A 13,047-nucleotide genomic window follows, 5' to 3' on the forward strand; every position below is an offset into this window, starting at 1 on the left:
TGAGTTTGGGTAAACTCCGGGAGTTGGTGATGGACAGGAGACCTGGCTTGCTGCAGTCCATCGGGTTGCAAAGGGTTGGGCATGACTGAGCGACTGAACTGAACTGTCACCAGGTTGCTGCAGGGTTTCCCTGTGGGCGTTGGGCTGCAGAGCTGTTTTCTGATTTTTGAAGGCAAGTGAGAAATCCAGATATTTATAAGAAGTCTACATAGCGAGTGAGGGATCATCCAGCATGAGCCGGAGTCATGAGGAGCCTGGTTTAGATGATTCATTTGAGTGACACGAAGGCAGCAGGCCCATGGGGTCAGGACTTTTCCTGGGGAGCCAAGCCCCACCCCAGCCCTGGTCCTCCCAGTCTCCTGGCTGCCCTTCCTTGCTGAGTTGTTGTCTTGGCCCTCTCTTGAAGTAAGACATCTGGTTTCCTTGTAGGGAACATGGTTATCATAAGAGGGAAACTTTACAGCCTGGGCCTGAGGTTATGCTCAAAAGATAACTATTCTTGCAAGTGAGAGTCTCAAGAAGCTGGAAATCTGTCCTTTTTTCTTTTTCTTTTACCTATATGCAGATTTGCATTTGGCTCTGGATCAAACCCTCTTGACTATTTCATATCTACTGGTTTTGTCTGCTATTTTTTGCTTGACGTGTATCTTTAAAGGTGAAAGGTTTTTACATTTTATATCATTTATATGAAAATATTTGCATCATTTTCATATCTTTGTATCATAGGCCCGTATGACCTTCTCGCTGATATACTTTTGTTTCTCAACCATGCTATTTAGAAGCAACCTGGATCATGTCCATTTTAGTTGTTTGCTGTTGTAATAATGGTGTTGCTAATACCTTTAAGTGGAACGCTCCTGTGTTCTTTCGAGACATTTCTTTAGTGTAAATTCCCAGGGATGAATAAAAGGATATAATCATATTATGACTCTTGGCCAAATACAAGAGATTTCTGCTGTCTGCGGGATGTCCCCTGTCCCTGAGCCTTCCCGGCCCTCTGTGTTAGATTCTCTCTTTTCACTCATGGTTTACTTTGAGATGAGAGTGGCGCCCCTCACTGTCTTCCTGGCCTTTCTCTGCCCACTCTCCCCTGGCCATGGGTGGGCCTTCTGGCTGCCTCACCCCGCCCTGCCCTCCAGGTGGAGGAGCACATTGGCCGCATCCGGGAGGAGCTGGACCGCGAGCGAGAGGAGCGCAACTACTTCCAGCTGGAGCGCGACAAGATCCACACTTTCTGGGAGATCACGCGGCGGCAGCTGGAGGAGAAGAAGGCCGAGCTGCGGAACAAAGACCGGGAGATGGAGGAGGCCGAGGAGAGGCACCAGGTGGAGATCAAGGTGAGGGGGCCGGCCCGATCCCACGGGAGTCGCTGCGCGGCAGAGGAGCTGGCCCGAGGTCCAGGGGCGTGGCCATGCCTTGCTTTGGGCGGTCACCGCCCTTTGTGTCCTTTGACATTGGGAACTCGAAGGTATTTTTTAATAACAAAGCAGGTGTGTCCAGGTGAGCATGTGAGCCTGTGTGTGCAGGTTGAGAATTGTGTTAGCTGTGCAGGTGGGCACGTGTGTGCAGGTGAGCCTGTGTGTGCAGGTGAGCAGCGGCCCTCCCCACCCCCAGGTGTATAAGCAGAAGGTGAAGCACCTGCTCTACGAGCATCAGAGCAGCCTGACGGAGATGAAGGCGGAGGGCACCGTGGTCATGAAGCTGGCGCAGAAGGAGCATCGTGCACAGGAGGGGACGCTGCGCCGGGACATGCGGGCGCTGAAGGTGGAGCTGAAGGAGCAGGAGCTGGCCAACGAGGTGATGGTGAAGAACCTGCGGCTGGTAGGTGCCAGGGCAGCTGTGAGCGCGATGGGACTCAGCCACACCTGGGAATTCATGGTTCTGTATAAAAAGCCTGTTGGTGGGCAATTAATTGAAATGTTCGGCAACAACAACTGCATCAGCCAGACAAACCCCTTTGGGGCCAGGTGCAGAGTTCTGTCTCAGACTCGAGCGACCGGTTGACTTCCCAACAGGGAGATCCAACCTGGGCTGCTGTCCACGTGCTGCTGATCCTGGGCCCCTGCAGTGAGCTGCCTGCCAGCCCTTCAGCTGCTGCGGCCTTTGTCCTATGAGCTGTGCTGACAAGCACCTCGCTGGCCTTGGAGATTCCTTGGTCCTTTCAAAGGGAGGCTGAGGGGTTCTGGGTGGAGGTTGGAATTCCTTCTTAAGCGCCTGTAGCACACCAGGCCCGGCTCTGATTGTGGGTGCCCAGAGGGTGGGGCTGACAGAATGCCTGCCCATGTGTGGCTGATGGTCAGGAGAGGACAGGCCACCCCGAGACAGAAGACAAAGTAAACTGTCAAACATGCATCACAGGTCCGTGGGCATGAGCGCTCTGGGAGATAACAGGAAGATACACAGCCCAGCCTCAACTGAATCTGGGAACACTCAGTAATATTGCAGTTTTCTGTGAAGCTAGAGGGTGCTAAAGATGTGGGCCCTCGAGGGGCCTGGCCATTTTGACGGAAGCACATCATGGGCTGGCTTCCACCGAGTGCGGTCTCTGCTTACCCAAGGCACAGTGTGGAATAGTTACATGCTCAGAGTGCCTCTCTGCATGAAAATAAAGTAAAATTTAAGCCTTTTATTCAAACTTTATAGCTGTCAGATTAATTTGTCCTGGTGTTCTAAGCCAAAGCAGGTCAGTACCACATGGGGCACCTGCAGCTCTGGGTGGGTCTGGCCCTGCTGCCCAGCCTGTGGGCATGGCCAGGGCACAAGTGTCTTCAGCATCTTCCCCAGTCCATTATGAAACGTGGAATTTCCCAGAACCTCATTCCTCTGGGCTGGTCCTGAGCTCGGGGGTGAGGGCCCAGCTAGAGCAGCAGCCGCACAGGCTGTCGGTGCTGGTGAGGAGGGGGCCCAGGCACGGGGCCGGCGTCTGGGCCGGCGTCTGTCCCGTCCCTTCTGGCCTCCAGTGACAGCTTGCTTCTGCCTCTGCAGAAACACACCGAGGAGATCACCAAGATGCGCAACGACTTTGAGAGGCAGGTGCGAGGTCAGTGCTTCCCGCGCTCTGCTGCGTCAGGCAGCCCGAGAGCTCCTCCTGTCAGGAAGGAACTGCCCTCCAGTTAAAACAGCCCAGACATGCGGAGTGAGAGGACATGGTCATTTCCAAGGCTGGTGTCCATGGGAGGTGGGAGGCTGGGAGGACGCCCCGCCCCCGCCGCCTGCCCTGCCCCGGCACACAGTGACTCCTGGAGCAGGTCGCCCAGCTTAGGGGGCAACATGCCACCCCTCCCGTCCTGCAGAGGCGCTGACCTCAGCCACAGTCTGGCTGGATGGCCGTGGTCTGTGCCCCCTGGCACCGGGTGACGCTTGGCTATCGGGATCTCTGAGGCAGGGACTGATCAGCGGTGCCAGCGACAGGCAGAGGAGGGCATGTGCTGGTGCCACACAGCGGGAGAAGCGCCCCGCCCTGTCCCACTGTCGGCAGCCTCCAGCCCCTGGGAGGTCTCCCGCCTTGGGCACAGCCGCCATCTGTTCTTGTCGCCATGGCACCAGAGGCTCTGCTCAGCTGCTCTGGGTGCTGCTGCCTTTCAGAAATCGAGGCCAAGTATGACAAGAAGATGAAGATGCTTCGGGACGAGCTCGACCTGCGCAGGAAGACGGAGATCCATGAGGTGGAGGAGAGGAAGAATGGCCAGATCACCACGCTGATGCAGCGGCACGAGGAGGCCTTCACCGACATCAAGAACTACTACAATGACATCACCCTCAACAACCTGGCTCTCATCAACTCCCTCAAGGTGCCGCCGGGGCTGCCTGCCACCTTGGGCGCACACCCCTGCTTGTAGACACACCTGGCCTTCAGCGGCCCCTGATTGAAACTCACAGATTGTGAGGCCCCTCGCATGGTGGGGAAGTCATATGCCCATGTGCACCAGGGGTGTTGTTGCACCCAAGTACTGGCAGTGAGCACAGCGTAAGCTCTCAGTTTGCATGCAGGCTGCATTACTAGAGAATTCAGAAACTATTCTCCGTGTTTACATACAGAACACATGCCCCAGGACCATCCTTTCTGGGCAGGAGAGCTCGCAGCCTCTGTGCAGGCCGCAGCCTCTGTGCAGGCCGCAGCCCCTGGTCCTGCCACTGACCCCCTGCTCCCCCTGGCACCCACAGGAGCAGATGGAGGACATGCGGAAGAAGGAAGAGCACCTGGAGAAGGAGATGACGGAGGTGGCCATGCAGAACCGGCGCTTGGCGGACCCCCTGCAGAAGGCTCGGGAGGAGATGAGTGACATGCAGAAGAAGCTCGGGGGCTATGAGAGGGACAAGCAGATCCTGGTGGTGGGTTTCCATTGCATTCCCAGCCCTCCCTGGTGTGAAGGGGCAGGAAGGTTGGGCAGGTGTCTCCCAAGTCCCAGAGCGGAGCCGGCCCTTGGGGCACCAGGGGAGGTGCTGAACCCCTCCGTCCCCTACCTGGTGACCTGGGGGCACATGGGGTTGGCACCAGTTCTGAGAGCCAGGTGGCCCCTGGCCGCCATGGTGGGGCTCGGTCCATTGTGCCTGGGAGCTGTTCCCTCTGACGATCACCTCACCTGGTCATTCCTTGGGAGCAGCATCGTGTGGGTGCCTGAACTGGGGGTGCTTTCTGACCCTTCTCTCCAGTGCACAAAAGCCCGTCTGAAAGTCACTGAGAAGGAGCTGAAGAGCCTGAGGTGGGAGCACGAGGTGCTGGAGCAGCGATTCATCAAGGTGGGCTCCTGGGGCGTCTGGGGGGCTCTGGGACATCTGGGGGGCTCCTGGTGTGTCTGGGGGCTCCCAGGGCATCTGGGGGACTCCCAGCATGTCTGGGGGCTCCTGGCACGTCTAGGGGACTGGGTCCCTGGCTCTGGCCCCTCCCATTCTGCGGGGCTGTCAGTGGGGCTGTCAGTGGACAAGCTTGATGTCTCAGCAGTTCCCCACTGCTGTCCCCTTGGCCCATCCCTCTGTGTGTCTCCGAGTCCTAACCCTTTATGTGTCGTAGGAAGCCTGTGGGTGAAAATGCAAGGCCTTGGGGTTGCACGCTGGTCCTCACACATGGCGAGAGCACCCCAAGTTCTTCTAAACTCTCGAGTGTGCTGGTGTAGGACCTTGCTTCCCAGAAGTGGGGGCACCTGACACGCCCTGCCTACTCCTCTCAGCCCGCGTTTCTCTCCGGAGCAGCCTGTGTCCCCTGGTGAAAATCCCTTGTCAGTCCTTGCTGCTACAGGCACCCTGTTAGGTACATCTTTGTGCAGTGCGTGACCCTTTTTGGAATGGTGATTCCTAGCAGGGGAATTGCTGGGTCAGATGGCTGGTGTTGAGAATGTGGATGGTCTGCCCGAGGAGTGTTCAGAGTTGTGGCCTCATCCATGGTTTCCCAGGGGGCCGTCCCCCGCCCCAGGTCCTCACTGACGGGACTGGGTGTGTGTGTCTCACTGAATGTGCTTCTCTGTAGATGGCCGCCCTGGTTGCTTGGTTCCCGGGGTCTGGCTGAGGGCAGAGTGCCTCGTGTGTCAGCTGTTAGCACCTTTTCCACTGAAACACTCTCGCAGGCTGTGACGGTGGAAAGGACCCAGTTCCTCGGGAACATCCCACAAGCGGCTGGATCTGGAGTCACCCCCAAGGGGCCTCCGAGGGTCCTGCAGGCAACAGGGAGATGCTGCTCCCGCTGGTCAAGGTGGGCATGAATCGGGAGGCGGCAGCTCAGGCAGGCTCAGGCCATGTAGGTCTGCATTCTCTTCCCCTTGTCCTCCGTTTGCACGTCTACGCAGTACGTGAGAGAGGCAGTGTCCTAGCAAACCAGGGCCATCAGGTTTTAAAGAGCAGAGGGCCTGGGAGTGGACGGAAGCAGACGTGAGATGTGACAGTGTGGTCAGAAGGATGGGGTGCTACGGGTTGCAGCACAGTGCTCGTCGCTCCTAGCAGTGCTGTTGTTTTTTACGGGCATGGGGAACATTCTGGAAGGAGTCCCAGCCAGTGCTCAGATGGTGGCCTCTGGGAAGTGGGGTTTAGGAGGGTTGCTTTTTCCTGTTACACCCCTGCTACGTCTTGACTTTTCATTGGTGCACAGTTAAAGGAAGACGTGTAAGCGTATTGTCCTTGGTGGGCAGGCAGCTGGCTGTAGGATCTGGGGCAGACGGAGTGGACCCCCTCAAGGCCCTCCACCCCAGCATTGCTGAGTCTGAGGCCCTGATCTCCTGTGGAGATGATTGGGGCGGGGTGCGGTCCTGAGCCTGCCGCCCAGACCCAGGGCAGGGCTGGCCCTGGCTTCTTGGTGGGAGGGTCTCTCTGCAGCTCATCCTGGGGGCCCTGTGGCTTCCTGCTGTGCCTCCCAGAGGTGTTTTCTCCTGCCTCCCATGGTGTGGACACTGCACTCCTTTAATTTTTTGTGGAGAGTGGAGCTCGGGCACAGACCTGCCTGCCTGTGGCCAGGTGCTGGGGAAGGCGGGGGCATGGCCCCGGACAGAGCAGGAGGGGCGTCCTGCCAGCGAGGTGCCCGCACCTTGCAGGTGCAGCAGGAGCGGGACGACCTGTACCGGAAGTTCACCACGGCCATCCTGGAGGTGCAGCAGAAGGCGGGCTTCAGGAACCTCGTCCTGGAGCGCAAGGTGCAGGCGCTGGTTGCCGCCGTGGAGAAGAAGGAGGTGCAGTTGAATGAGGTGCTAGCGGCCTCCAACCTGGACCCCGCGGCCCTGACGCTCGTGTCCCGCAAGCTGGAGGTAGGCCTCGAGGGCTGTGCTCGGGGCTCCGTCCCTCCAGGGCAGACCTTCAGTCAGCCTCGGGGAGGGGTGGTCGCGGTTTCCCGGCCAGAGCGCCCAGGCCCACGTGCGCCGTGGACACCCAGCTCCAGTGTCTTCAAGGTCTTCCCCAGCCCCTCTTTGGCCTTCCAGCCCTCCTAGCCCGCGTCCACTGCCCGCTCCAGCTTGGTCTCTTAGCTGAGGCCATAGTTGCCATCAGCCTGGACACTGAGCTGTGTTGGAAGAGACCACGGCGGGCGAGAGGCAAGCCCACAGTGGCCTGTGTGGCAGGTCGTGGGAAGGCTTCCCTGGGAGGCACGCCTGAGCACAGGCTGAGCGTCTGTTCCCTCGAGCGTCCGCAGTTGCCTGTGGCATTCCCCTAGGGCGGGCTGTCCTAGGCACCGGGCACCGCTGGGAAAGGACAGACAGGGCCTCGGTGCCCACGGGCCAGAGGGCCTGACCGCACCTGTCAGGAACCCCGCCCAGAGCTGGGCCTCGACCCACTGCTCCCTGACCTGGGATGTGTCACAGAAAGAGTGGGTGACGCGGACAGGGGTCTCTGGTGTTGCCAGGGTGGCGTGGCCTGGCTCTGGGGTCCTGCTGGGCCTGAGGTTAGGTCCCCTTGGGGTCTGGGGGGCAGACACACACGGGGGTCTCACTCTCAGGCCTCCCCACGGCAGCCCCTCCCTGTGTGGATGTCCCCCTGGCGGGCCAGGCCATGGTTCCCTGATGCCTTCCTCTCCCCAGGACGTTCTGGAATCGAAGAACAGCGCCATCAAGGACCTGCAGTACGAGCTGGCCCGGGTCTGCAAGGTGCGGAGAGCCCCCCCACCCCTCCCTCACCCGGGAGCCCCCTGATCTTGATGCTGACCCCCCAGATCAGGGTGCTGACCCAGTCTGAGGCCATCTGTGCCCGCCGGGGTCACTGAGCATGTGTGTGGCCTAGAGTCTCTGCTGGCGCCTCCTGGCGCACAGCCTGCCTAGTGTCCTGTGTGACCCTTGCTCTGGCACTGTGGTGCTAGCCTGGCCTCTGGGGCGGTTCCCGGGGGGTTCTCTTTGCTCCCCCAGGTTAATGTCCATGTCCTCCAAGCAGGGGCAGTTAGGGCTCCAGCCTTGCGTGACTACTCATGGAGACTTCCTGCACAGTGCCCTGACCCTGGTACTGTCTGTGTCCTGCACCGAGCGTCCCCAGCTCCCCGGCCGAGCCCACAGCTCTGTCAGGGCCTGGCCTGTGGGGACACAGACGCAGTGCTGCCTGCAGAGAGCAGACACCCCACAAGTGTGACTCAGACACGAGCCCTGGGTCTTGGAGCCCCGGGTGAAGGCATTGCCATCGTGGGCACTGGGCTCCATGGTGACCAAATCCCCTGGCCTTCCCTGCCCATTGGGCCCTCCCCGGGTCCTCTGGCAACCCTGATGCGTACTCGCAGAAAATTAGGGCCATGCACTGGGTGTGTGCAGCTCTCGGGAGAACTTCCGTAACCCACATCTGATTGTCGGGAGGGCTGAACCCCAGAGAAGGAGGAGGGCCGGGGCACATCCTCTGAGATCTCCTGGAGCCCGGTCCTTGCTCGCCCTTCCATCTCAACTCCCAGCATCTTGTCGTGGCGATGCTGAGGACAAGGTGTCCCTTTGAGCTTTTGTCCTGTGTCAGGCTAGGCTCTCAGCATGTAACGTGCTCCCCTCTTCACACCCTTACCACCACCTTGTGAAATGTGCTCTTTGAAAAAAAGTAGAGGGGACAGAGATCCTGCCTGCATTGGTCCTGCCAGCATCATTGCCCAGAACTTGGCTTTTCCTGGAAGGGGGAAGGGAATAGATGCCGACAGACACGGCGGGGAGTGTGGTCCCCAGGAAGGCAGGGACAGTGAGCCTGAGTGAGAAATGCCTGCGGGAACCAGGAACTCTGAGTGCACCCCCTCTTCAGCTTCCCCAGCCGTGAATCAGGGGTGTTACCGGAGGTCCCACACCTGAAGTAGTTGGGTAGCGCCTGATGAAGTTCTTAGACTTGGGCCATACTTGTTCTGGACGGTAGGGAAGCCCCTGGTTATCTTCGAGCTGAGCTGGGAGGTGTCTGTGCATGGCCATCACCACTCGCTCACCTGGAACTGCACTTCCAGCGGGTGGAGACTCAGTGACTTCAATCCTCTTTGCTTAAAAGAGTGGCTCCTTCCACGGGGCTTCTCTTGGGTGGGTTTGGTCTTAAGGACGCCAATCACTGGGGTTTGTCCTGCTTGCTTTAATCATCCCCTGGAGAGTCATGTGGTCTGAAAAGCTTTACATGCCTGTTTGCACCACTAACTGCCGAGCAAATGCTCTCCTTAAGACTGGGACATTAAGAAGAAGGGGGGCGAATGACAGACACGGTCAGCACAGGCTGAGAGGCCATGTCTCTCAGGCTGACAGCCTGATCAAGGGGGGCTGTTAGAAAGCAACAGGACGCCCCAGTGGAGTCACTTGTGGGAGCCCGACCAGGGCTTCTGCCTGAACTGACTGCCACCTCGGCCTCTCCAGGAGTGGAGATTCCGAACCATCAGCTTGGGGCTTTCTGGTCAGCACTAGGGAGGTGACCTGCTAAAGACCCCCGCCTCCCTCAGGGAAGGCACCGTTGCAGGAAGGTGGCCGCACCCTGCCCCTCCACGCCCACTGAGCCTCCCATCTTGTGCAGCTCCTTGGAGCGCCCTTCTGTTTAATAAGTGACTGTTGCTGACCCAGGAAGCCCCGAGTAGAGCTAGTCAAATCTACATCTTTAAACTTAAATAAATGCGCGTGGGCCCGGGCCTGGCACAGTCAGCACCTGGAAAACGGGGCTGGGTGGCCTGAGCAAGGGTCACCCTGGCTACCTACCCCCAACACCACCGCTGTGTCCCTGCAGGCCCACAATGACTTGCTGCGCACGTATGAGGCGAAGCTCCTGGCCTTCGGAGTCCCCCTGGACAACGTGGGTTTCAAGCCCCTGGAGACCGCTGTGATCGGGCAGACGCTGGGACAGGGCCCCGCAGGACTTGTGGGCACCCCAACATAGCCCCAGCCCGGGTGAGGTCCCCCCACAGCAAGGACAGCAGGTATTTGTTCTGTAGACGTGCGTCGTCAGAGAATGAAGGTTTCCATGTGTGCTGCGTGTCCTCTTGTGTGGCTGTGTGGAGAGGTGCCCCCAGTGCTCCCCCAGTGTGCACACCTGCCCCTCATCCCCCCAGGGGCAGCTCCCACCAAGCTTGCCTTGCGACCGAAGCCACCTTGCAGATGTCAGCAGCAACTTTATTGAAGCCTGAGTGACACCTGGCCCGGCAACATGGGGCCAGAATGTCCCAGGGAAAGTGTGACCCTGGTGCCCATCAGGAGCTTGCCCGCCCCGCTGCTCGGGGGTGGCCCGGTCTGCCGTGGCGCTGTGTCCACGCCCACAGGCTGGCTGCTGGTCGGCCGCTAGCTCCCTCGGTATGTGGTGTAAGACCACGGGCTCAGCAGCAGTGGCACGTGGAACTTGTGAGTCTCATTTGTGATGGTGAAAACGACCTGCGGGCAGAGGGGGCACTGGGAGTGCACACAGCCTGGCCCAGTGGAGACAGGGCTGTGGGTGGGGCTGGGGTCTGCCCAGGGGAAGCACTCAGTCTGAGGGGCCCCTGGGCCTGAAGGTTCCCAAGGGTTAGGACCACCCTGAACTGGTCAGGCGAAGGGGACAGAGAGCTGGAAGGGCTCGGGTGAACCTCTGTCCTCCCGGGCTGAGTCAGCCTGACCGGTGGGTGGCGTGGTGCGGGCGTGGTGTGGTCATGGCCAGGAGCTCAGAGCAGGTGCTCGTTGGGGGGGGGGGGGCAGGACCAGCCTGCGGGTCACAGTGCATCTCGGGCCTCCACCCGTCTGGCCCTCACCTCCACGTATGGGTAGAAGCTCTCCTGGCCCCTCTTCTGCCAGTAGCCCTCGGTGTCAAAGGACAGCTTGTAGGTGCCCGCCTTCATCTGGCCTGGAGGAAGGAGCCCAGGGCAGCGGCCGTCATGATCTGTGCAACTGGGGAGAGGGGCGTTGCTGCAGAGGGGTCCCTGCCTGGTCTCCCGGGTCCATGTGCCCCAGTGGCCTGACTCAGACCTGGGTGAGCAGGGCCTGGGTGGCTCTGCAGCAGGGCAGCGTCCAGGACCAGGGCTATGTCCCCTCACCGTCCTTAGGGAACCCCAGAGAAGAGAAGTGAAAGAACCTTCCCTTCCCCCCACTTCATATCTGGCACAAAGACTTCACATTTTTCTCTATGCATAAGTGTGCTTATTTACAAATTAAAAAAAAATAGATTGTACTAGCCGTACGGTTTCATAACGTGTGCTAAGTCGCTTCAGTCGTAACCAACTCTCTATGACCCCTGAACTGTAGTCTACCAGGCTCCTCTGTCCATGGGATTTCACAGGCAAGAGTACTGGAGTGGGTAGCCATGCCCTCCTCCAGGGGATCTTCCCAACCCAGGGATCGAACCCACGTCTCTTAAGTCTCCTGCATTGGCAGGTGGGTTCTTTACTGCTATCGCCACCTGGGAAGTGTAAAAACCAAGTACTTGCTGTTTACTACATTGCACTTTCTGGGTGAGTAACTGTGTCCAGGCTGGCATCTGCATGCCATCCGCATATTTCCAGCTGCAGCGCTGGAGGCTCTGAGGGCCTCTGCTCATTGAGAGGCCATGCTCTCAAGTGTCTGTGCTGTGATCAGCATCAGCAGCATTTACCAGCAGAGTTTAGGGGTTGGGAGTGGCTCTGTGTGGCCCCATGTGTTCCTCCACCCTCAGATGTGACCTGCACCCCCCTTTCATGAAGGGCTCCATAGCCTCAGGCCCCAAGCCTTTGAGGTCCACCAGGGGCAGGGGCCTCCTGCCTCACCCTCCATCTCCTCATGTGTGGATGGGGTTCCTGTGGGGTCGGTACACCGGGTACTATGTGAACCTAACAAACGTCCAGTGCTCAAAAGCTGCCCAGCACAGGTCACCCGCCAGTCACGGTGATGACCAGGCCTTTCCGATTCCTCCTCAGGCCTCAACTGGCCAGTGGACAAGCAGAGACAGAGCCCTGTCCCAGCGCAGTGGACACTCGGGGTGTGAGCTCTGCCAGCACAGTTGTAGCATGACCAGGGCTACTCAGCCTGTTGAAACAGAGGCTCTGAGAGTCTGCAGGGAGGCCGTCTGCAGGGAGGCCCTGCGACTTGCCGGCTGTGCCCACACCCCTTGCCCTGGTGCAGGGCCCCTTGCGGGGGTGGGTGGGTGAGGGGTGTTCTGGATTTGAGCCCTGCCCCAGACCACCCTCCTACCTTTTTTTCAGCTCGGTCCACTGCTGGCCACGGTCCTCGAGCCTGGACAGACGGAGGTAGAGGCCTTGGGCTGGGAGCCCTGAGGCAGTGTCCAGCACGTGTGTGGTCAGCGGGCTGCTGCCCGGCTCCATGCCTCTGCCCTGGGCCACGAGATGGGCAGGGATGCGCTTGTGGGGCAGACCTTGTGTCCACACCCCTTGGTAGAAGGCAGTGCCTTGGAGTAAACAGCTCGCGGATCAAAGTTCCAAACTGCCCTGGCTGGGGTTGGGTGGACGGGCTGGGGGTGGGAGTGGAATTGGGTAACACACTGCCACACCGCAATGCTGATCCCTCCCCCTCCTCCCGGCACCGAAGGGGTCTCCAACCCAGAGCACCCTGCCCACCTTCAACCTCGTCAGGGCCTGGGTGGCCTCAGGGGCTTCTCTCTGAACCCAGCTCTGTCCCCTGATCCACGGGCCACCTCACCTTAGCCCCAGGTGGAGGAGAGATTTGTCCCCCTACCTCCTGGGAGCCCACGTGTCGCTGGAGTGTCTGCAGCCGCTGGGCGGCCCCAGAGCTCATGCCGGCCGACCTGGGGACTGGCCGACCTGGGGACTGGCGAGGAGGCCAGAGGTCACACCACACCGCCACTCCCAGAACCTCCCCGGGAAGCGCTGCCCTGGCACCTCCCACGTGTCCGGCCAATCCCGGGGAGGAGTGGAAGGTGCCCACCCAGGCGGTCCTAGGGGGCTTCTTGGTGGTGGTTGCAGAGGGCAACAGAGCGAACCAGCGCGCAGACCTACGGAGGCTCCTCAGGGCGGAAGTGGAGTGGCCCTGCGGCGTAGGGTTGGGAGTAGGGGTGGGGTATGCGGGGCGGGGCTCGGGGACATGGGGGTGGAGTGCTGGGCGGGACCAGACGGGGAGGGGCGCAGCTCCGGGAGGGGGCGGTGGGGAAAAGGCCGAGCGGCGCGGCGTTCCAGCTGGGGTCACGCCCGCCACTGGGAGCCGCGCAGGGTGAGCCCGATCACCCCCAGGGCCCCTGCAC

The 13,047-nt window shown here is 60.0% G+C and overlaps 2 protein-coding genes across 10 annotated transcripts in view; one reads left to right on the forward strand and one right to left on the reverse strand.

Annotated features, from left to right (window-relative positions):
• The window catches only part of GAS8 (growth arrest specific 8), a 39,795-nt gene that overhangs the window by 5,134 nt on the left and 21,614 nt on the right, over window positions 1-13,047 (forward strand). For 2 of the 3 annotated variants that reach the window (XM_043898353.1, XM_043898354.1), the window contains exons 3-11: window positions 1,140-1,337; window positions 1,615-1,821; window positions 2,986-3,040; window positions 3,586-3,791; window positions 4,165-4,332; window positions 4,654-4,740; window positions 6,519-6,728; window positions 7,494-7,559; window positions 9,622-9,811. In XM_043898353.1, the coding sequence (XP_043754288.1) occupies window positions 1,140-1,337; window positions 1,615-1,821; window positions 2,986-3,040; window positions 3,586-3,791; window positions 4,165-4,332; window positions 4,654-4,740; window positions 6,519-6,728; window positions 7,494-7,559; window positions 9,622-9,771 (1,347 nt within the window). In that variant the 3' untranslated portion in view covers window positions 9,772-9,811. Of the gene's footprint in view, window positions 1-1,139; window positions 1,338-1,614; window positions 1,822-2,985; window positions 3,041-3,585; window positions 3,792-4,164; window positions 4,333-4,653; window positions 4,741-6,518; window positions 6,729-7,493; window positions 7,560-9,621; window positions 11,034-13,047 lie in introns of those variants that run through there. The other variant, XM_043898352.1, reaches the window with a different exon arrangement.
• Window positions 9,984-12,848, reverse strand: LOC122691670 (5-hydroxyisourate hydrolase-like). 7 transcript variants are annotated; one of them, XM_043898360.1, is made up of 5 exons: window positions 12,735-12,848; window positions 12,525-12,617; window positions 12,024-12,163; window positions 10,613-10,748; window positions 9,984-10,259 (listed from the first exon to the last, which is right to left on the reverse strand). In XM_043898360.1, exons 2-5 carry the CDS (start codon window positions 12,582-12,584, stop codon window positions 10,170-10,172), a joined length of 426 nt encoding a protein of 141 aa, XP_043754295.1. In that variant the 5' UTR covers window positions 12,585-12,617; window positions 12,735-12,848; the 3' UTR covers window positions 9,984-10,169. The 7 variants fall into 7 exon arrangements, with proteins under 7 accessions (XP_043754295.1, XP_043754291.1, XP_043754293.1 ...); XM_043898356.1 differs by having other exon boundaries at window positions 12,489-12,617; XM_043898358.1 differs by having other exon boundaries at window positions 12,525-12,627; window positions 12,735-12,841.

This window comes from Cervus elaphus, chromosome 4 (assembly GCF_910594005.1).
Source record: "Cervus elaphus chromosome 4, mCerEla1.1, whole genome shotgun sequence".
Lineage (NCBI taxonomy): Eukaryota > Metazoa > Chordata > Mammalia > Artiodactyla > Cervidae > Cervus > Cervus elaphus.

What these genes read in the sequence shown, in the direction of transcription:
- LOC122691670 (XM_043898356.1), bottom strand. Translation starts at nt 12,584, where the DNA reads ATGAGCTCTGGGGCCGCCCAGCGGCTGCAGACACTCCAGCGACACGTG. An exon ending in TGGACCGAGCTGAAAAAAAG is followed by an intron (nt 10,749 to 12,023) that starts GTAGGAGGGTGG and finishes CCCTCTCCCCAG; the next exon opens with TTGCACAGATCATGACGGCC. An exon ending in GCTTCTACCCATACGTGGAG is followed by an intron (nt 10,260 to 10,612) that starts GTGAGGGCCAGA and finishes CTCTGCCCGCAG; the next exon opens with GTCGTTTTCACCATCACAAA.